Source organism: Zootoca vivipara, chromosome 3 (assembly GCF_963506605.1).
Source record: "Zootoca vivipara chromosome 3, rZooViv1.1, whole genome shotgun sequence".
Lineage (NCBI taxonomy): Eukaryota > Metazoa > Chordata > Lepidosauria > Squamata > Lacertidae > Zootoca > Zootoca vivipara.
This window is the reverse complement of record NC_083278.1, coordinates 97654008-97675459: the sequence shown is the minus strand read 5'-3', so window position 1 is coordinate 97675459 and position 21452 is coordinate 97654008. Positions and strand designations below refer to the sequence as shown.

The 21452-nt window shown below is 42.4% G+C and overlaps 1 protein-coding gene across 5 annotated transcripts in view; it reads right to left on the bottom strand.

Annotated features, from left to right (window-relative positions):
* EML4 (EMAP like 4) overlaps window positions 1-21452 on the bottom strand; it is a 162683-nt gene that overhangs the window by 43518 nt on the left and 97713 nt on the right. For 2 of the 5 annotated variants that reach the window (XM_035111226.2, XM_035111223.2), the window contains exons 3-7: window positions 9834-9963; window positions 6811-6990; window positions 2061-2189; window positions 760-785; window positions 82-114 (exon numbers count right to left, since the gene is read on the bottom strand). In XM_035111226.2, the coding sequence (XP_034967117.2) occupies window positions 82-114; window positions 760-785; window positions 2061-2189; window positions 6811-6990; window positions 9834-9963 (498 nt within the window). The remainder of the gene's footprint in view (window positions 1-81; window positions 115-759; window positions 786-2060; window positions 2190-6810; window positions 6991-9833; window positions 9964-21452) is intronic. The other 3 variants (XM_035111227.2, XM_035111225.2, XM_035111228.2) reach the window with 3 other exon arrangements.

The window sequence follows — 21452 nt, the reverse complement described above, 5'->3', positions numbered from 1 at the left end:
GAAAGACTAAAAAGCCAAATAAAAGATCAAAAAAAGCATTTAACTAGGGAAGCAACCAGCTTGCATAGTTTTAATCCTTACCTTGGCTGTTCTTTTCTCGAGTTGACATTTTTGCTGGTTATGGGACAGAAATAAAACAACTTACAGGTGTCTCCTGCTCTGGGTGAAGTCTACCATTCAAACCCAATCTAGTATTTTAAAAATGAACATGGGAAACAGATATAGCACATCATATATGCATCACAGATTTCCCTGGGTTTTTTTATGAATGCCATACAACATTCACAAGAGGCAGAATCCTCTTTGCTGAGACCGAGCCGATTTCAAGAGTGCTTGGAGTTTCTCGCTCTGATCCAGAGCCTCGTGTGAATGATTTGCGCTCTTCAGAGTGTTTGGACACATGAGAAGCGTTGCTGGCTTTTAAGCATGAAGGTAGCAGATACAAACCCAGAAAGGAATTGTGAATGTGGAGCAGCTTAAACTGGAAACCACTTATAAGCAGGTGGAGCTTCATGCATGCAAAGTTTCTCTGAGACACAGATACTCTTTTCATCTTTATAGGTCTGAAGCCAATAGGGAAATGCCGCTAGATGCAGTACACTTTGAAGCAAGGACTAACCATCATATTAAAACATGACTCAACTTGTAGGTTTATTACAGTTATCTGAACTGGTTATAGAAATAGATTTATCAGTCTTAGCAGAAGCAACAAGCTGACCTTGAGTAAAGGTAACCTCAAAAACAAATGTTTCCAATTACCTTGGCTGACGATGACATCTTTGTGTCTAGGGAAAGAAATGCAGGTTCAATTAATATATATTTATTTATATATATATAAACATTAACTAGAAAATGACAGATGTTATTAAATGTTAGTTTGAGAGCCTAGTCAGGGGTGCCCAAACTTTTTTCAAAGAGGGCCAGATTTGATGAAGTGGACATGCATGAGTTGTAGACCTTTTTTAGGATTGAAGTTGTTGAGCTTTTGGGGGGAATTTTACCCCAAACTTCTTGAGTTTTTTTTGAAGATTGAAGTTGTTGAGCTTTTTTTGGATTTCCCCCCGGGAAATAAACTGCCATGGGGGCCGGAGTGTTGACGACTACAATTCCTATCAGCCAATCACCCATTCCCACCACCCTTCTGAGTAATACCCCCTCCCCACCCTCTGACTATACATAAGGGTCTGGTAACTTCTGTTTCAGTGTATCTGAAGAAGTGTGCATGCACATGAAAGCTCATACCAATGACAAACTTAATTGGTCTCTAAGGTGCTGCTGGAAGGATTTATTTATTTATTTTTTGTTTCGACTATGTTGGGAAAGAAAGCTTTGTAACAGACACCTAACTATAGTGAATAAAATTGCATAGTCACCATCTATCTGAAAGGTGGATAAAACACATGTTTAAAAATGGAATTTTACAATTACATAACACGTCTAAAAGCTATAATTAAATAAATTTCTCTACTTAAAGTAACCTGGTGTATTGTGGAATTGGGGTAAACAGTTAAACAATACAAATCCAACAAAGAGCTGATTATTCAAGCCAGGTATTTAAGGGGGGGGGAGTATTCGGTTCCAACTATTTATTTATTTATTATTTTGTAGAAGGCTGCAATGCATGTAGAGCTTCACCCAACAGATAGAGCTGCATTGTTCGAGCTTTGTTCATACATGGCACTGAACACTGGCACAAGCTGTCTCTACACATGGACAAGTTTTTGAGTGAAACAGTATGCAGCTCAAACCACTGGGCACAAGCTCCAACACTCATGTACAGATTGTGCACTCACTGAATGCTACATGTGAATAACTGTATGAGTGTACAGCTTAACTATCTGTGCGCACAGGGTTTGTATACTCTGATTGCATACTCATTCCGTGCAACACACGAACCGGAAAAGGGGGAAATTCTAATGTTCAGGAGCATCAGTTGTGTATCAAAGCACGAAAGGAGTTATAAATCAGGGTGAAGGACCACACAATGATATAATACACATTTCGCAAGAGCTTTAGCATTAACTCGGGAGAAAAGGTTCGGCACTGAATCAAGCGCTTACTTGTCTGCATTCTTGCCACTTTTCGATATCAGTTTTGAGGCAGAGGTTGCCCTCATTAGTTTATTACGGCTCTCTTCTGAACTTTCCCATGCGCTGTGTGATTTTTCAAGTGTTGATGATCTCTTTACGCTAGAAAACAAGCACATTTTATGTCGCATGTTAAGGCAGGAATGAATGATGCCGCGTAACAATTTGTACTGGAAACACAGCAGCTCAAGCAGCAGCAGATGAGAGGGAGGCCAGGCCAGGACATCCTTCAAGCAAATCCAGAAGACCCCAGAAATAAGGATAAGAGAAAGCGATCTAAATGGATGTTTGAAAACCGTCAAAAGGGCAACAGTCTTTAAACCTCATCAGTATAACATCGGAACACTGTCAAGTGCTATGTAAACGCCATTTTTAAAATTATGTGCTATGCTTTCCCATACTTTGCAATCTGCCATTATTATTATTATTATTATTATTATTATTATTATTATTATTGCTAAATGTAACAAAGGCTTTCATGGATGAGTAGTCTGATCATCTAATACACCATCTGCAATTCAAATGTCTGCAAATGCAGATTTCTTAAAAGCCTGCTTCTATTTTTGCTTGGTTTTAGATTCAGAACGGTTATAGGGGAAGATGTCAGTTCACATCACAATTCCACAGTTGCCCAATAGACAGCCTAGCAACTTATCCAGTTAAAACAATTTCCGGAAGGGTGGTATGCGAAAGCTACCAACGGCAAGTTAATTTCTGCAAGACCTTCAGAAGCTAAAAAAGGGGGGGAAAGTGACGAAAAAAGTTAGGAAGTCAAACGTTAGGGGGGAAAACTGCACACAGACATTTCTTTTTGCTCTGGCAGATTTATATGCGAAACCCAAGAACAAATGCCTTCGTACAGTCAAATGCCAGACAGGAGAACAGACCAAAGTCCACTTTAAGTTTGTGCAAGATAACAGAGAAAGAGTTTATGAAAGACTTAAACATGCATTAGTTGGGGCTATATCAAACATTATGCTTTTCCTACGCAGGAAGCATTTCCATTTAGAGGGAAAGCACACAAGCCGGATGTGTGGCAATTACAAGTTTATCTACTTTGCTATGTGTCCAGGTGCTGGGGAATGATATGTGATACGCAGAAAGAGTCACAGGTATACAAAGGCTTCAGTTCAAAGGTGCTCTGGCATAAGCAGGCAACATTTCCACTCACGCGAGATACCCTCTTTATGCTGAAGCCTGCAGAGCCCCATCTCACTCTGCTGGAGGTCCTCAGACCTTCAACATGGGCTTTTCAAGGAATGCAGAACAATGAAATGAGAAGGAAGGGCTAGGAAAGACCAGTATAGTGAGAGGAATTCTGCTTATGTGTATTAGGAGCCAAGCGGTGTAAGAAAGTTTATAATGATTGAATTAACTTTGCAGTAAGAATTTCTGGAATCTCTCCCCATCCCCCTTTTGGAAGTATGACTGGTGCAACCATCTTCTTGAAATCCTTTGTTAAGGGAGAGTTAACATAACTTTTGAAACTTTTTGATCTTGAAGCACCTTCCGCTAAGTTAAATGAATTTTAGAATTTCTGGTTTAATTCATGTAACTCTTATCGTTGTTTTTCGACAACTCTTAACTGCTGATGTGGTTGGAGAGAACTTGTTCTGTGTAAAGCATTTACCGTAAGTCTGATTTTAAGAAGATATTTTAAGGGTTATTTATCTGGCGCTGCTTTCAGTAATGGGCCATATTGCTCTGCGTTTGGAAGGTCCCAGATTCCAATGCCTGGCATCTTTAATTAACATGATCGGGTAGCAATTAATGGAACAGAACTTTGCTTAAGGCCCTTGAGAGCCTATGACACAATACTGGCCATATACACCCCATACACTTAAAGCACACTGATTCCTTCACATAATCTTGGGGACTCAAGTTTGCTCCTCTCAGAGCTGCAATTCCCAGCACCTTTAATGAACTACAGTTCCCAGAATTATTTGGCAGGAAAATTGTGTGCTTTAAATTTATGGTGTGTACGCAGCAACTAAGGAGATGGTCAGGCAGCTGGTATTTGATTCAATTTGATTCAATTATCCGAATGAACTGGATTCAATTATCCAATTCTGGAGTTATTTTAGGGTACTAAAATTTGATATATTTTGAAGGTGAGGTTTAATAGTCGTGACCTGCTATGGAGTTTCTCTCTCTTGAAAAAGAACGGCAAGATATAATAACCACCACTGTATTTGAATCATTTCGGAGACCGTTCCAACTGCTACTTTCAGTTGCGAAAGGATTATTGTTTCGTTTTTATCTTATATATATATATTTGTTAAAGTTTTTCTTGGTTTGGAGAAGTACATGCATTGTCTTTTTCCAGGTTGTAGAGTCTGTTTCTGTTTCTATTCAGTTTACATAGTTATTGCTCAGAAGCACTGAGAATTTTTGTTCCAAGGACATAGCAGTTCATTTCCCCCCACCCCAGCTTTATTGTCCTCTTCTGGAGAGGTGTGTGTCCCAGAACTACAAGTGCACTGGGGGGGGTGTTGCTTCTTGCTTCTGCACTCTGCCCTAACTTTACTGAGAACCCACTGCTCAGCAATAGATCACATGCTCTGCCAGCAGAAAATCTCGGGTTCAATCCCTGATACCTCCAGCCAAAAGAGTCTGGTAGCAGGTAATGAGAAAGACCTCTGTCTAAGACTCTTCCTGGAGAACCAGATACTGGACTAGGCAGTCTGACCTGGTTGGTGTAAGAAACTCCCCGTGTTTGTACAGCAGCAAGCAACATCTGGAATTTGTAAACTGATGAAAAAAGGGATAACTAAAGCCTAGTGCACTGGTCTAGGGGTGCCTCTGCATTGTCCCCGTTCCCCCAGCACTCTATGGGGAATGGTGCAGGCACAGACTTCAGACAGGAATTTATATCCCATCTGTCCATTGAACAGTCCTGTGCAGAGGTCCTAATGCACAGATCATCCAGCCATGAACTCACTTTCTCATGTTGCTTGGTTTAGCATCCAATACCACCCTGACGCAGCACTTGAGGGCTGATCTCTAGACAGCTTATTTACATACACGCAGAAAGATCGTGGGTGGTTTTGTTACAGACAGCGCTGTTGCTCAATTCATGAATGGTCTTTGTTCTATTTTCTGGTTTACGGCAGGTGTGTATGTGTGATATTTATATTAATTACCTTAATGGATTGCAGCCTAAAACTTAATGCAATTGCTTGAGATGCAAGCGAGTTCTCCAGGGCGCAAGCCTGGGCAGTGTGCATGGAGCTCCTGGGCTGCCCAGATAACAAGATCCCCCATCTCAGCCTCGCTAAGGTGGTCCAAAGGTAAGCAGAGCAATATGCTTGGCTGCAGGAGTTGCCGGATGGAGGCATACAGTTAATCTAGGTGTAAAGAACTAGATATCGTTGGTGAACAGAGGAAGGGGTCACTGTGCACCCATGCAGAGACCGAAAAAGAAGGCAAAGCAACACACTGAACAGCTGTTTGAGAAACAAGGAGCCAAAATTAAAGTTTGCAACTATACCAAGCAGACCTGAGAGCTATTAGTAGTATGCCATCACGCGCAGGCAGCACAAAGTATTAGTTAGATATGTGTTTACAGAAACTATGGAACACATTTAGATTCAAATGTAATCTTTGCAGATTTCTGTTATGGCCATAGACGTGGATGCTGGACTCGAGCTCATTAAACTGAAAGTGTCTCTACTGCGTTTACAAGAAAGTTGGCTGTATCAATTGTGGTTGGGGAGAGGCTGACACAGTCAGAGTAGGTGGCAGCGGCTGGTGGGACTGAATTGCTGCTTCTTACTGGGATGCAGAGGGGCAAGGCAGCAGCAAGGCAGGCATGATGCCTATGTACCAGTGGGAGCTCTGGATGGGCTCGGCCAGTATGTTTGCACCATGATGACCTCCCTGCTCTTGCCCTCCACCTCCCTATTAAATGAATGCAGTTGAGTGGCCAAATGCCACTGAGAGTAGGGAGTCCACGCTCAACAGGGCTGTTTGGGTCAGCTCCATCACTTTCACAGGAATTTCCCCTTCTCATGCTTCACTGTAGTACAAAGCCCTGGGGTTGGGGCTTAGAAGAAGTGGCCGTGGGGGGGGGGGACAGCTACTCTCTGGCAAACAGTGGAATACCATTCCTTTGAAAAGAGGAGAGGGAATATTTAGCCTCATTTGGCTGGTCTGCATGTCATATTAAACCATGGCTTTGAGTTATGCTCACGGCCTGGAATTGGCCTGCTCCATGGGCTCGTTTCTGCCCTCCACCCCGCCTCTTGGCTCAGGTTCAAGCGTCACTTTCCACAAAACCTCCCTAGCCATTAGACATGAACCAAGGATTGTGCTTCATCAAAAGCCAGCTTCATAAAGCCACAGTGCGCAGCTAAGCTGTTTTGAAACTGACCAGAGTTTGTCATAAACCAGGGCCTCTGGTTCCAACAAGCCAGGATTCGTGAAAAGTGAACCTAAACTCTGAAGGAGTTCATTTCCCAGGGACTGGAGCTGGGGGCTGGGGAACGTCATTGTCAGAGAGACAACATGTGAGTCTGAGATTCTCCTAAAACTTCTTCCAGCTCACACATATGCTGTGCCACTAAAAGCATGGCTTAGCACCATGTGCAAACCAACCCGTTATGTTAATCTTTTGAAAAATGGTTTTTATAAAAGACATAGGCATGCTTTTAATTGGGAGCAAAGCGCAATGTTAGTATCGTTGCAACCACTTCCTAGCTGTGTACTTGGGTACTTAGGAAACCTTTTGCCTGGAGCAGAGCTCTTGACTTCTGGGGTCTGCCTGTGTGTTGGGAGAGTCTGTGCAGAGGGCTGGGGAGAAGGTGAAGGTGATGCTTGAGTTTGTGGGTTTTGATCATTAGAATGAGAGTCCTCTTTTTTCTCTGTTTGTCCGTGAAGTTTTTCCTTCCTTTTTTCTGTACCACTGAAAAACAAAGTATAAGAAAGAGGTAAAGATTGTATTTTTAAAATGAACACAAAATGGAGAAAAGCGAAAGGGGGGAAAGAACCCAACACAATGAAAACATTTGTGCAAAAGAAATAATATGTCAGGTTAACGGCTACAGAAACCAAATATGCAATTCATTTTCTTCATAAACAGCTTGCTTTAAGATCTTTTATTTATCTACCAAACATAAAAAGTGGCTCTATTTTAGATTACATAAATCATCTGAAACTCACGAATATAGGTTGTTATGTGCTGTATTGGTGTTCACATCTACAAGAAAGAAGATTCCACCTAAACATTAGGAAGAACTTCCTGACAGTAAGAGCTGTTCGGCAGTGGAATTTGCTACCAAGGAGTGTGGTGGAGTCTCCTTCTTTGGAGGCCTTTAAGCAGAGGCTTGACAGGCATATGTCAAGAATGCTTTGATGGTGTTTCCTGCTCGGCAGGGGGTTGGACTGGATGGCCCTTGTGGTCTCTTCCAACTCTACGATTCTATGATTCACATATTATTATTATTATTATTATTATTATTATTATTATTATGCAAAAAGCAAGCAGTTGCAACAGAGTAGTTTTTATGTCTAATATATTTCTAAATCATCCAAATTATATGCCCTCACCTTCTGCAGATGCACATTTAGTATTCTGAAGAACAAAGTAGAATTTTGGTCTCATTGTTTAAGAAATAAATGCACCCCCAAATTTATCATGCATATTTCTTTTCCTTAAGAATTTTTTAAAGGGTTGAATCCAATGGTTTCCTTTCTGCTCTTTGATCCAGCAGGGATCATCCACCAGCAGAACAGTGAGGAGGAGATTTCTGCCCCTGCAGCCCCCATGCTATTGCCTAAACTGTTCCCACAGGATACCTGAACCATCTGCAGCAGATTTTGGAAGTCTATGGAAAGCTGCAAGCTGAGGAGGGATTGGTTAAAAAAAGGCCCTCCCCATTCTGCTGATGGAAGACTCCATTGTACCAAAATACCTTCCATCGGCATAAGCGATACTGTTGGATGCAACTATAGTTTATATTTTTGAAAAATAAAGTTAAGAAGAAAGGGGGTGTCACTGCTGCAATTAACTTTCAACTTTTTCCAGGATCTCTGACAAAGCAATATTGTATGGAAAAACAAACCGTAGGAAATGTCTTACCACTAGAGAAAACAACTTTGAAGTTTATTATTATGACAGATGTATTGGCAGCCCTTGCTTGCTGGTATTGTGACAGCCATCATGCCAGTTATCCTATAGTAAATCAAATATTATATTTCTTTCTTTTTTGTCTCTTCCAGGGTAGTTACATCCTGAATCGAGACTCGTTTGGCAGTGACAGCTAGGCTTCAAAAGCAACCACTGATGTTCTGCTTGCTATTAAAATATGTTTCAAATATTGATGATTTAAGCAGCATTTTTACTAATATGGTATATATCATACTTGATGGGGAATATTTAGATTCACCATGTATGAGCTAAGATCATTAACTCCTGGGGCAGGGATCGGAAAACTGGTCCTCATGATGCCATTGGACTACAAATCCCATCTTCCTTGATCACTGGCCATTCTGGAAGGCCACAGGTTCCTTATCTCTGGTATACTGCGAAACTATCTTATTCCACCATGGACAGAGCGATGGAATTTCAAAGGACAGCAATTTGGACTTATTTGCACATACAACAACGCAGTCCATTCCTGTAGGTCAAAGGCAGAAGGGATTAAGGGACAGGCTGTATTTAAACCACAAACAATGCAGGCATCAACACAACCATCATCATGCAAATGGGCACATGGCAAATATATGGCACAGACCTGCAGAGAAACTGCTTCAGCTTTGTGTCTTTACTAGGAAAAGCCCTAAGATTTTCAAATGCAACAAATAGAACACCCAGGACCTATAAATATATCAGAATACCACACAAACATGTTTTTGTTAGCTTCTGGCCATCAAGCAAAATGGTTAAGAAAAGTAGTTAACTTCAGCTTCTATTATCCTCCCTACAGTGGTGCCTCGACTTACGAATTTAATCCATTCTGAAGGCACTTTCGTAGGTCGAAAATTTTGTAAGTCGAAAAACGCCATTGGAAATGCGATTTCCCATGGGAATGCATTGGAAACGAAAAAAAATTGTAAGTCCCTATCTAAAAATTCGTAAGTTGAAAAATCCGTATCTAAAACCGCCGCGGTTTTTCTTTCGGATGTCGAGACATTCGTAAGCACGCGGCCATTACCCCCATCCGTAAGTCGAAAAATTCGGTTGTCGAGTCGGTCGTAAGTCGAGGTACCACTGTATCTCTTTTTGTATCTTGGGCTTTCGATAGACAAAAATGGAAATAATTGGCCCTAAATCAGGAAGCTGGTAAAACAGAGGCAAAACAAAGGGAGAATGAAGGCAGAATAGGCTACAAAGTGATATAGCCAGCCATTTTTTAAAAAATTCTCATAATAGTAGTAATACTTGTAATAGTAAGAATAACAATAATAATACTCATGCTGACTACTGACATCAGGCAGACTTTTTTTGGGGGGGGGTGCCTGTAGAATGTGGAAATGTGTTTTAATTTATCAGTGATTTTATTTACGTATTTTTGGAATGTTATAAACTGCTTTTTTCAATGAGTAATTTTATAGTCTTGTTCTTTTTGTAAACTGCTTTGAGGTTTTTATTACGATCAAGCGGTATATAAATTATTGCAAATTATTCACAAGTGAGGTTCCTGGATGGGTAGGGATTTGAACCCTGCTCTGCGGACTGAGTATACTCTGACTTGTGTCCCACATTTCTCGAGTTTATTTATTCATTGTTTCAAGGATGAGGTATACCTTTTAGCAGCAGACGAAAGTGTTTCTTTTCGGGCTATCGGTATGGAAGGACTATGGCTAGCTTTTCTGCTTCCTGTACTTCCATTAGTGATGCAGGACAGGGAGAGAGCTTCACGGAGGCCCGGCTGACCTACGAGAAATGCAATGAGAAGGTAATTCGTAACAGCCTTCAAAAACATCCCCCACTGACATTCAAATTGAGATTTATCGCATTTGAGATTGGCTTTGATAGAACAACAGTGAAGATAAAAAGGCTGTACATCTGGTATATGTGTGGCCGGCTTGTCAGTCAACAACGGTACTTGAGTGGAATCCAAGCAAAACAGCCCTTTGAAGTGTGTATATATATATATATATCCTTAAAAATCAATAAACCACCATTTGGAAAAAGAGTTATAACTTGCTCCCCCCCACCCCCATTTTACACAGGAAGCATTTTTCCTTCACACAAAATAAATATCACTTTTCCACCCACCCAAGCTTTCAATGTTGTCCTATTCTGTAAAGGTTGTGAATACTGTAGAAACAAATCATCATCGTAATAAAAACTCTATATATGCAGTTAACAAAACAAGCAATTTGCTGAACTTGGAGTGCATTTGTTGTTGTATAAAATACTGAAGTTTAATAAAATTTAATTTTAAAGTTTCTTTCTTTTAACTTCAAAGACTATCATGAGGAATGAAAATAAACCAAACACCACCAGGTTGCCAGGTGATTGTATTGGGTTATTATTTTTAAAAGATTTTCCCCCCATACTCTAGATCAGAGAGCAAGATTACTATTAAAGTGAAGTCTATGAATACAAATATATCGATCTCTATCTCTATCCCTAAACTATATATGCTAAATCAGACTAAAACATATCTTGCCCAGCACTGTGACTCCATGGAAGACAGAGTACATTGTCATCTACAGAAAAGATTCCAGGTCTTTTGTCATTTTCTCTCTCTTTTCTGATAACTTGGCCTTGCAACTCATTCTTCAAAACCCTCCATGGGTTATGGCCACCAGATGGCTCTTATTTCACGGCCACCATCATTAACCTACTGCTTCAGTTTAATAAGATGAACTGCTGTCCATAGCAATATTGTCCCACTGCACACCTTATCATGACAGCTCACCATTACATTTATCTACTTAATATGATCTGATGACAATGATTACGTAGGAATGTACATTAATAGCTCGTACTGCCCTGTCTGTTTTATAAGGAGATGGCAACGATATCTAATGTATTTATATTTAGTAGGGGGTCCCCAAACTTTCTGTGTCTGGTGGCACATTTGGCAATCTAACGAACTGCCATGGGCACCATAAAGTACCAATTTCGCAGAAGAAACTTTGAAAGGGCGTTCCCCAACAGGCAGAGCAGCTACACAAAGACACACAAAAAACGAGGCAACCCCCTTCCCCGAACTGGAAATTCAGAAAACCATTAAAAAACTAGGAAGGACCAGGGGCCTTGCCGGGTGCCAAGGGGGTGTCTGTGGGCATTGTGATGCCCCCAGACACCATGTTGAGAATGATAATACAGTGGTCCCTCGACTTACGAAATTTTGAGTTACGAATGAAAAAAAAGGCCACATGTTTTGTCGACATCCGAAAGGAAAACCGTTGCGGTTTAGGTGGGGTTTTCTCGACTTACGAATTTTAGATGCGGTTTACTCGATTTACGAATTTTTCTGTTTCCAATGGGAAACCGCTTTTTTCGACTTGCAAACTTTTCGACCTACGAATGTGCATTCGGAACGGATTAAATTTGTTAGTCGAGGGACCACTGTATTCTTTAAATGTCTAAATGTTACCACTGCACATGGAACATTATGAAGATAATTCAACAGCTCTGATGTGCACTCAGTCACTTGGGCTCAGACATTGCTCAATGAGAAGAGGAATTGCCCTGGCCACTTCAGAGCGAAAGCAACTTCCTTTTGCACGCAGCAACCTGAGGAAATTTTGGCTGGGTGCCATCGAGTACTATTAACGAAACTATTTCTGAGATCCTTCCCAGGGATCAGAAAGGCAGAAACTATATCTGAGACGCTTCATTCGCCCTTGAACTGTAGGTGAACTCCCTTCCATTCTGCATTACCATAATAGATCAATACCTCAGAGGCTGCCAATTTTGTGGAGTTGTGAATGGGAGGGACACAACTACCACAGCTCTAAATTTCCTGTCAGACAGAAAGAAAGAAAAAACATGGAGAAACTGCTTTCGTATTTCACAGGGAATATATAAATTCAGAACTGAAACAGGCATTTATCGGATGTTCAAGAGGAATAACATTTGCTTTGACAAGTGGAAGTATATGAAAGGAGAGGAAAAATATTTTATTTGTTTGACATGTTTATTAGATATATTTGGTGTACGTTTTATTTTAGTTGAATTTCATTGAGAAAAGAGACTAGACAGGAAGGTCTAACTGAACTCTGTATTAGATATTAGTTATTTTTCAGATAAAAACTTTGGAAATATGATGATTTGTATGCATTCTTATGTTTTGATTTGATATGTTTTAATTTGTTCTGTCTTGATTTGATATGTTCTGATTTAAATCTCAATAAAGTTTGATTTTAATAATTTTTTTTAAAATTGCTTTGACGAAAGGAAAGAATTGGGGTGGGGGAGATGTCAATGTTTCCCCCTTTCATCTATCCTAAAATCACTAGCATCCATATAAACTGAAGAATAAAGGCTTCCTGATTGGTTGGGGAGAGGATTCTAAGGTTGCTCAGCTAAACATGCTTCCAAGCCCCCATCTGACCTTAATGTTAAATACGTGAGGGATGGGAATGGTGTGGGAGAGACCAGTAGGCATTCTAATTTCAGGAGTGGGCAGGGCTGGTACTGTTAGAATTTTGTGTACCTGATGCTGGGTAGTGTGATTGGTATAAATCACATGAAATGTCTGAGAAGAGTGTAGGAACGGAAGACTGTTTTATCTCTTCCGTCTGAGCGTGGTTATTGTTGTATTATATTACTTTCAGTTTTGCAGTATGCAACAGTCTTGTTCTGCCTGAGGTGGAGAACACAGGCGTGATTATGGATCCTCTGTATATAGTGTGAATAAAACGTAGTTGAGACCTACGGATGTCTTCTTTTTATTACTGTGAAATGCCAGAAGACCTGTGTGCACTTTTCCAAGGAGGAGTGTCGCAGAGAGGCACTCTGGAATGAAGGGGAATGCCATTCCAGAGACGTGCCTTCCCGGATACGCTCAGAGGTACTGGGGGGTCTGTCATCCCCCCACCCCCCAGGAGCGCATTCCGACAGCATCAATTTTGCCCTCAGTCACACTGAATTACCTGAAAAGGGCTAGATTTGTGTCGAAACGACGTTCAACAGAACAAATTGTCCTGGGTGATAGATTTTACTTGCTGGCTGCATAAAAGGTAGCACTGTGTGATTTGTTTGCAAATATTTGTTTATATTTCTAGATGGCCCTTCACCCAGAGGTTTCCAGGGAGGTGCACAACAGGACCACCAAGAAGGGTGGACAAATTCATGGGGGATAAGGCTATCACAATGGCTTCTAGCCACAATGGCTATGCTCCATCTTCATAGACAGAGATGCTGGAAACTACAGAAAGGAAGGTGATCTTCCACTCAAGTTCTACTTGTAGGCACCTGGCTGGCCACTATGAGAACAGGATGCTGGAATAGACGAGCCACTGGCCTGATCCAACAGACTCTCTTTGCATCCTTAAGTTCCTGTAGATGGATGGGAGCCCCGTTTTAAGATGAGAAGCATGATCCAAGGATGCTGAGACTCAAGTCATTGTTCTAAATGGGATTTTCAGATAACCAGGTGCTCTACACCTGGCTAAACTCTGCTGAGTGTCAGCAGGATCTATACAGATAGCCCTCTGGAATGATAGGTTACATGGCATCCATCTTACAATGCCTTGGAGACATTTTCCATTTGCATTAGTCACTACAGATGACCAAGTGCATGTATCATAGAATCATAGGAGTTGGAAGGGACACTGGGGACCCTCTAGTCCCTGCAATGCAGGAATATTGCAGAGCTGTGCCTTACGAGGATCAAACCTGAAACCTTGGCGTTATTAGGACTATGCTCTAACCAACTGAGCAATCCAGCTTGTGTAACCACTGCAGGGGGTGTTTATGAAAGTCCAAATGGAACTTGGTTATCTCAACCCTAACACAGTAACATTCTTGCACTTACTATACATACAACCATCTGATTTTATGCTGCATGGAAATTGCCAAACCAGAACGAACCATTACAGCCAGACTAGCTCTCGGGCGTTATCTTTTGGCTCAGGACAGGAGTCAGATGCAAGCTGAATGTAAAATGAGATCCTGTGTTTGGGCAATGAGGATTAGAGCCAAACTGCTGGAGATCAAAGTAGTGAAAATGTCTTCCGCAGATAATGGATTCCATCTCCATTTCGATAATTTTCATAGAATAATATCTGCCAAGCTTGAGAGACCCCTTTCATTAAAAACCTGTCAAGTATGTGTGTGTGAATGAAAGATAACACAGATTTAGACAAAGCCCTCTTTAAACCTTTTATGTTGCTCCTACAGGCACATAATCAGAGAACAGAAATGGCTAGAGAAAGATAAAGGCTAATTTTGTTGCAAGAATGCATGAACATTGCTCTTTGGGAAACAGAACATTTGTGGGTTCCTCTGGGCTTTGCCTTTGTCCTCACAAAAATTCCAGCTTCTCAATTACCTTATAGTTCCTTTAAGCTCTTAAAATCTACTCCACAACGTGCTTTTCCCTACCTGCCCCGTTCCCCCTCTCAGTTTAGCAAAGAGTTAACACTGTGCCTGCAATGGCATTTTTAATTATCTGTAAGAAAAGAGGGGAACCCCCCCCATCTGAAATTTGGCACATTTGATGTTTTAGAAGGTAAGGAGATCTGAAACATTCCATGTCAATAAATGAAAAGCACCAAAAATAACAGGCATTATTAGTTGCCTATACTCCCCCTGAAATTAAGTACAAAGAAAAACAACAAAAAGGAACATTGAAGACAAATGGAATTTATCATGAAATGAATACAACTGTACGGAATGAACAATAAAAATAATAAAGTAACAAAACCTTATTTTTCCACAACCCTTTTTGCAAAGAGGTAAAAAATACTGTTTGTTTGTGTAAGGGGAAGAGAGTATAGAGAACCTCCCCCTCTCATCAGAAGCAGCTCCTCCCCAAGCAGTGATGGAAACGCGGGCTCTGAAGAGGCTAGTCAGGAAACGGAGAGAGAGTGCCAGGTCTCTAGCAGCACGGGAGAGCCCCGGCTCCACAGGCGGGAAGAGAGAGAAGGGGAAAGGGGCGAAGGGAAAGTACGGAGCGTAGACCTTTTCCCCCGGTTTCGGAATTACGGAGGAGGAGAAAGGGGAGGAGATTCACTGTCCCGCGACTCTTATGTTGGGGGAAGTCGCGCAGGGGTGGCAGTGCCGGATTCTGGATCGGAATGAGCAGACATGTTTCCAACACCCCGTTACACTGTAAATAGAGTGCACCAATAAAGACGGTTAAAAGACAAGCATGTGGAGAGTCGTTACTCTTGAGTAGCCGCAACAACCTCTGACAGTTTGTTTGTTTGTCACAGTCTGAACTGACCTGAATCTTCACTCTAGAACAACTTGAGAATGTTTGCACCCAGAGAAGAACCTGCAGGCTCCAGGCTGTTATGGGCAGCACTGGTTGCCATTAGAGAACAACGGTGAATACCCATTTTTAGATACACAGAAAAAATATAGACAGGACGACTACAGAGTGTGTTAGAAAGCTACTATGAAAACCCTTGGAAGCTTTAAGACAGCTCAGTGCCACAGGACTGGAAGAAAGATCAAGAAGAGTCGGGATAGAACTGACAGAGATTAAGGGAACCGGGTGGTCATACATAATGAGGGTGAGGCAAGAAAAGGGAAATAAAGCTGTCAGTACCTCGTGGCTACGCACTAAATGACTTTATTAAAAACCAAACCTCACTTTTCATACCCTAAAGCTTCCACTTTGCTACAAATCTGCCATCCAAATCCCTGACTGCTCTGATACGTAACATATGTTATAAATATGGCTATTACTATACTCTAATAATTCTTTAGCGTATGGTTACCAGACGTCCCCATTTCCTGGGGACAGTCCCCGAACAAAATCCGTCCCCGAAATGTCCCCAGATTTCAATTTTAAGTGTTGTAGATTTATTGGTACACATCATGGTACACATCATTGGACACATCATATGGGGGCTTCCGGTGAGACAAAATGGCAGGCGCCACAGCAGCGAGCAGCTCCTGAAGCCAGCCAGAGCCAACTGCGCTACCAGGCTGGCGCCGGGCTACTGAGACTGCCGCTGCTGCAGCCACTGCCGAAGGGGAAACCGGGAATGCCCGGTGCGTCAACTGGGGGAACTGCTGACACACAACCCCTGTGGCCCAATTCGAGTCAGGAGCGAGAGTGCTTGGCCACCCAGCTGACTGCCCAGCAGTGCTCCGGGGCCAGGAATACCCTGGAGCCGATGCAGGGAGGAGGAGGAGAGAAGGAGAAGGGAGAGAAAGAGGGAGGAGAAAAAAGAGGGGAGCCCCGACGTTGCTGCGCCGCCGCTGAGGAGGAAAGGTAGGAGAGAACACCGGGAGGGCAAGGACATGTGGCTGAGCCCAGGCCTGACCCGAGCCTACTCCACGGCGGCTAGCGCTCCAAGAGAGCAAGCCGGGGCCCAGAGGAAGGCCGCGCAGCAGAGACCACAGAAGAGAAGATATTACTTCTTAATTATTATTTTTAAATAACCTTTTTAATAACTTTTTTTGTCTTTTCAAAAAATCTGGTAACCTTACTTTAGCGCCAATGCACATGCATAATAGTAGCATTGCATTCCTTAATGAAAAACTGCTACACCAAAAGTATATTCAGGGGTGTAAAATGTACTCCCAACTTGTTTGCTTCCTTAATTAAAGTTTACAAATGCACAAACTCAATGCACGGGGTGGGATATCAGATTCTCTAGCTTTATCAAAAAGTAAGCATGACTGTACTGCTCCAGGATATGATATGATTCATAATTTCCGATATGCTGTCTGCCATGGGTGGCTGATGGATCAACCAACCCCACAGATTAACTAAAAATATTAGCACTGTTCAGAAAAAGCACATGTTCCACCAGTGCATGAACAGATCAGCCATACTGACTAGCCTTGACTAGCAAATGCTAGCTTGCCCAGGGCCGTCTCAAGCATGTCGGACGCCCTGGCGCCGTGGTGCGAAGATCGCTCTGGCGCCCCCCTGCCGGCCCGGCACCCCCCAGCCTACCCCTAGAGCCGGACCTGAGCTTGCCTCACCTCCTGATGCCTACACATTTAGCATGTCTACAGGGAGATTTCATGTATATAGCTGTATGCATGAAGGTGTCAACAAAATCTGGAACCCTTGTAGATTCCAGAAGACTTTGCACAGATACCTGTACTGTGCACTCAGACATCAGGGGGCACTGCGCATGACATGCGGTTAAGATAGTTGGTGTGATCCTGTCAGTTGAGAGAGTGAGAGTTTTGTAGGGACAGGGCTATTGTCAGGTCTGTTATTTTCTTTGTGACATACTTCACAACACTCAATTTTGTAGGCACATAAACTGTTGATTAACTGGTCTGTTTCATATCATCTCCCCACCCCAACCCCCTATCTGAACTTGATGGCCTCTATATGTGTGTTAATGCAAAACTCATCCAAAGGCTCCTACGAATAATTTTTAAAGGCAAAAATCGAAGCATCTTTCACATTTAATCAGAAGTCCATTATTTTACTCATAATTCATACCCACTGAAAAACATAATCAGGGGAATTTTTTTATTACATTCATAAATAATTTCTTCAAGGGGGAAACAAATGTAGGCTCTTCTACATTAAAATAGAAACGGCAGCTGTGAGTAAGTGTGAATGAGAAGCGCTTCCGCTTTTCATACTTCCTGGGCAGTATCCAAAGCATCTGGTATCCACTTATCTCTCCATGACATTACAAAAGAAATCCAAAGAGAAGCACTCCATCCCATTGCTTCTGGGAGTATCTCTGAAGCCACCTAAATGGCCACTGACCTCTAGCATCTAGGAGCAGTTAAGAATAAAATATACCACCAGAAATTCTCCATTGCAAGATCCATTTGCAATGAGTGGCTTTAAGCAGCTTCTCAAATCCAACACAGGTCCAATCAAGAAATGCATGCATAAAACCTCCCTGTGCATTCTTTACTCAATTCTTTAGAAAATACTGGGGAGTTTGCAAAAATCTGTGCAAAATCCTTTCTCTCTCATCAATTTAAATGTTCGCAAAATGCTAATTCTGAGTGACTGTTTAGAAAATAATTAAACTCAATGCAGAAGACAACCACAAGGGTTGTCCTGAAACTGGGGTACGCACCCTGATTAAGAATGAAAACACTGGTTAGAATTAACCATTGGTACAGCCTTTGTACTGATAAGTCAATGTTAAAGCACATAAAGAAAGGAAATTGAACAACAGAAACTGCAATTTGCAGGGGGTAAATGTGCACCATAGATCATTACTCAAAAAAGGTTTTGGTTATTTGTCAACATAGTCCCCAAATCAACATGTAAAGAGTCTGTTTCTAGCTGATATTACAGGAAATCCTCTAAAGAAAGAAAAGAGGAATGGGGGGGGGGGAGTCATCCAGTTTCAAAGTCGCTGCAAAAGTTGTACATTCATTCAAATGTAAACTGAACCCTGGCTGTACTTCTCCTGTAAGACAATTCCATCCAGCTGTGACACACATTTGCATCTCCAGAAACGCTGCTTATGTGGGAGACAGATAACATATCGCATACTTATACTCTCCTATTCTCCGCACACATGGAGTGCAAAGAATTTTTCGCCATTAGAGATTCCGTCTAAGCCAACTCTCAGCCTCCACATTGAGCAAGAGGACATGGTCCATTTATCTTCCTCTGGGGTCAGATGCATTACACTAGGCTTTCAGCCTGGAAGCAGCTTTTTCAGAGGGAGCGCAGTAGCCTTCATCTTGCCCTTCAAATGCAGGCTTAATCCAAGCAGTCTCTAACTAGTGCCATTGTGTGTGCTGTGGACATGTCTTTGCACTCCGGGCCTGCAGTCTTATGTTACATATATTTTGACACCCTATGAGGTCCTAATGCATTTCCCAGACACCAGCTGTGGTGCAATCTATCTCGTTGGCAGCCACAAGCACCAGAGTATACCTTCCTCCTCCTCCTCCTCCTCCTCCTCCTCCTCCTCCTCCTCCTCCTCCTCCTCCTCCTCCTCCTCCTCCTCTGCTTTCAGCTTGTCGATTTCTGGCATACTATGCAAGTGCCAACATTTTGTAGTGTGAAGGGAAAAGTCATGAAATACTGACATTCCGAGACTTTGCAGAAGGCAAAGCATCCTAGCAGAAACAAGAGATGCTGCTGATCTTCCTGCATGAACCTCTGCTGGTAGGGATATACAGTATAGGAACCTATCATGTGTAAATAATTTCTTCATGAAAAAATACTACAAAAAAAGTACATCTGGGGAAGGTCGGAGTTAAAAATTGTTTATTTCATTTATATCCTGCCTCCTCTCCAAGAAGCTCAAGGGGGCGTACGCAGTTCTCCATCTCCACATTTTATCCTCACAACAACCCTGTGAGGTAGGGTTAGGCTGAGAGGTAGTGACTGGTCCAAGGCCCCCAGTAAATTTCAAGAATGAGTGGGAATTCAAACCATGATCTCCCAGCTCCTGTTCCAACGTTCTAAGTGCTACAGCACACTAGCTCTTAAATGCCTATTAAGAGATCACCTTGTGGTTTTAATCTACAGTAATTGCGAATTTAGAACACTAAAAGGCACCCCAAATCCAGGATCATCACCAGATTATAAACTTGGTTTTTCAAGGGGATTAACACCCCATCCAAAACAAAGGGTTGTGTCCAAAGAAGTTATCCTTTAAGCACAAGGACTTCTGTCTGTGCAACAGGACTTCCACTCCTCCCCAGAACAGAGGGGGGATGGGATGGGATGGGATTGGACAAAGAGCGGAAGTCCCATTGCACAGACAGAAATCCTTGCACTAATTAGTTTTATCCATTAAAAGTCATCCCAAAACAAATCCAGAATCCGCCTCTCTTCTAACCAGGAGCACCTGTTTTGTCTGGAATAAGCTTCAAATTATTAGCCCTCGTTCATCTCCTTGCCCTCTTCCAAGACACTTCGCTTCCCTGACATAGATGAAATGGAGTAACAGAGATGCATGTCATCTGCACATTGATAGCAATGTATTTCAATTACACTTACTTAGGCTTATTTGCAAGCTCAGTTACACATTAGGTCTTCGTGGAAAATGTGAAGAAAGCAAGACAGGTGTTCTGGGAGACAGTTCCAAGCATACAGGCAGCAAGAAAGACAAGTATGAAGCCTTTTGGCCGAAGAAAGAGATCCTCAGCCACTGGAGGATGGTAGAACTGGAGGAGAGAAGCTCAGGTGCAGGGATATATTGGGATGCAAGGGCTGAGAGACTGGAGCCAAGACCACGAAGAACTCTGAAGGCAAGGACATGGGGGATCACGCTGGATCCAGGAGATGACATTAATACAGTGAAGGCATTTAAGACAGTGTGTCGTACAATCAAAGGAAAAAGAGAGGTCTCTCCAAACTGGTTTTTGCAGGACAGCGCTGGATAGAAGGGGAGGGACCAAGATGAAACAACGAAAGAGAATAACAAGGAAAGGGAAAGATTACTGTAGTCTAGGTGCTAGGAAGCCAGAGTTTTTGCTGAGGTGACTGAGAAAAAGGGCCGTATTTTGCAGTGCTGTAAAAGGAAGAAGGGACCCAGGTGGCGCTGTGGTTAAACCACTGAGCCTAGGGCTTGCTGATCAGAAGGTCAGCGGTTCGAATCCCTGTGACGGGGTGAGCTCCCGTTGCTTGGTCCCAGCTCCTGCAGTTCAAAAGCACGTCAAAATGCAAGTAGATAAATAGGGACCGCTACAGCGGGAAGGTAAACGGCGTTTCCATGTGCTGCTCTGGTTTGCCAGAAGCAGCTTTGTCATGCTGGCCACATGACCTGGAAGCTATACGCCGGCTCCCTCGGCCAATAATGCGAGATGAGCGCGCAACCCCAGAGTCGGTCACGACTGGACCTAATGGTCAGGGGTCCCTTTACCTTTAAAAGGAAGAAGCTACACGTTTTGGCAACAGACTGGATATGGGTAATGAAAGCAAGAGAGAGAAAGCAATCAAAGTGTGCTTGTTCCACAGGGTGGGATGCCAAGGAATTGATAAAGAATGTGCACAGGAGAGGAAGGCTTGGGGGAAACTAAGGGAAGCTCAGTCTTGCACAGATTGTGTTTGAGACAACAACAAAGCAGAAATACCAGAGACGTAGAACTGGGGTGAGGGGGATATTTTGGGGTAGTGAAAGAGAGAGGGGTAGACCTGGATGTCAACTGCATGCAGGTGGAACTGAAAAGTCATGGGATTTGATAAGGACACGGAAGACAAAATGTACTTAAACAAACAGAGGGTGAAGACAGATTAATTAAAATTATTTCAGCATAACAAAACAAAACAAAACAAGACAACACTCAGTACTGAAAAAAATCACCCCTAAAGAAACAGACTTTGAGTCTTC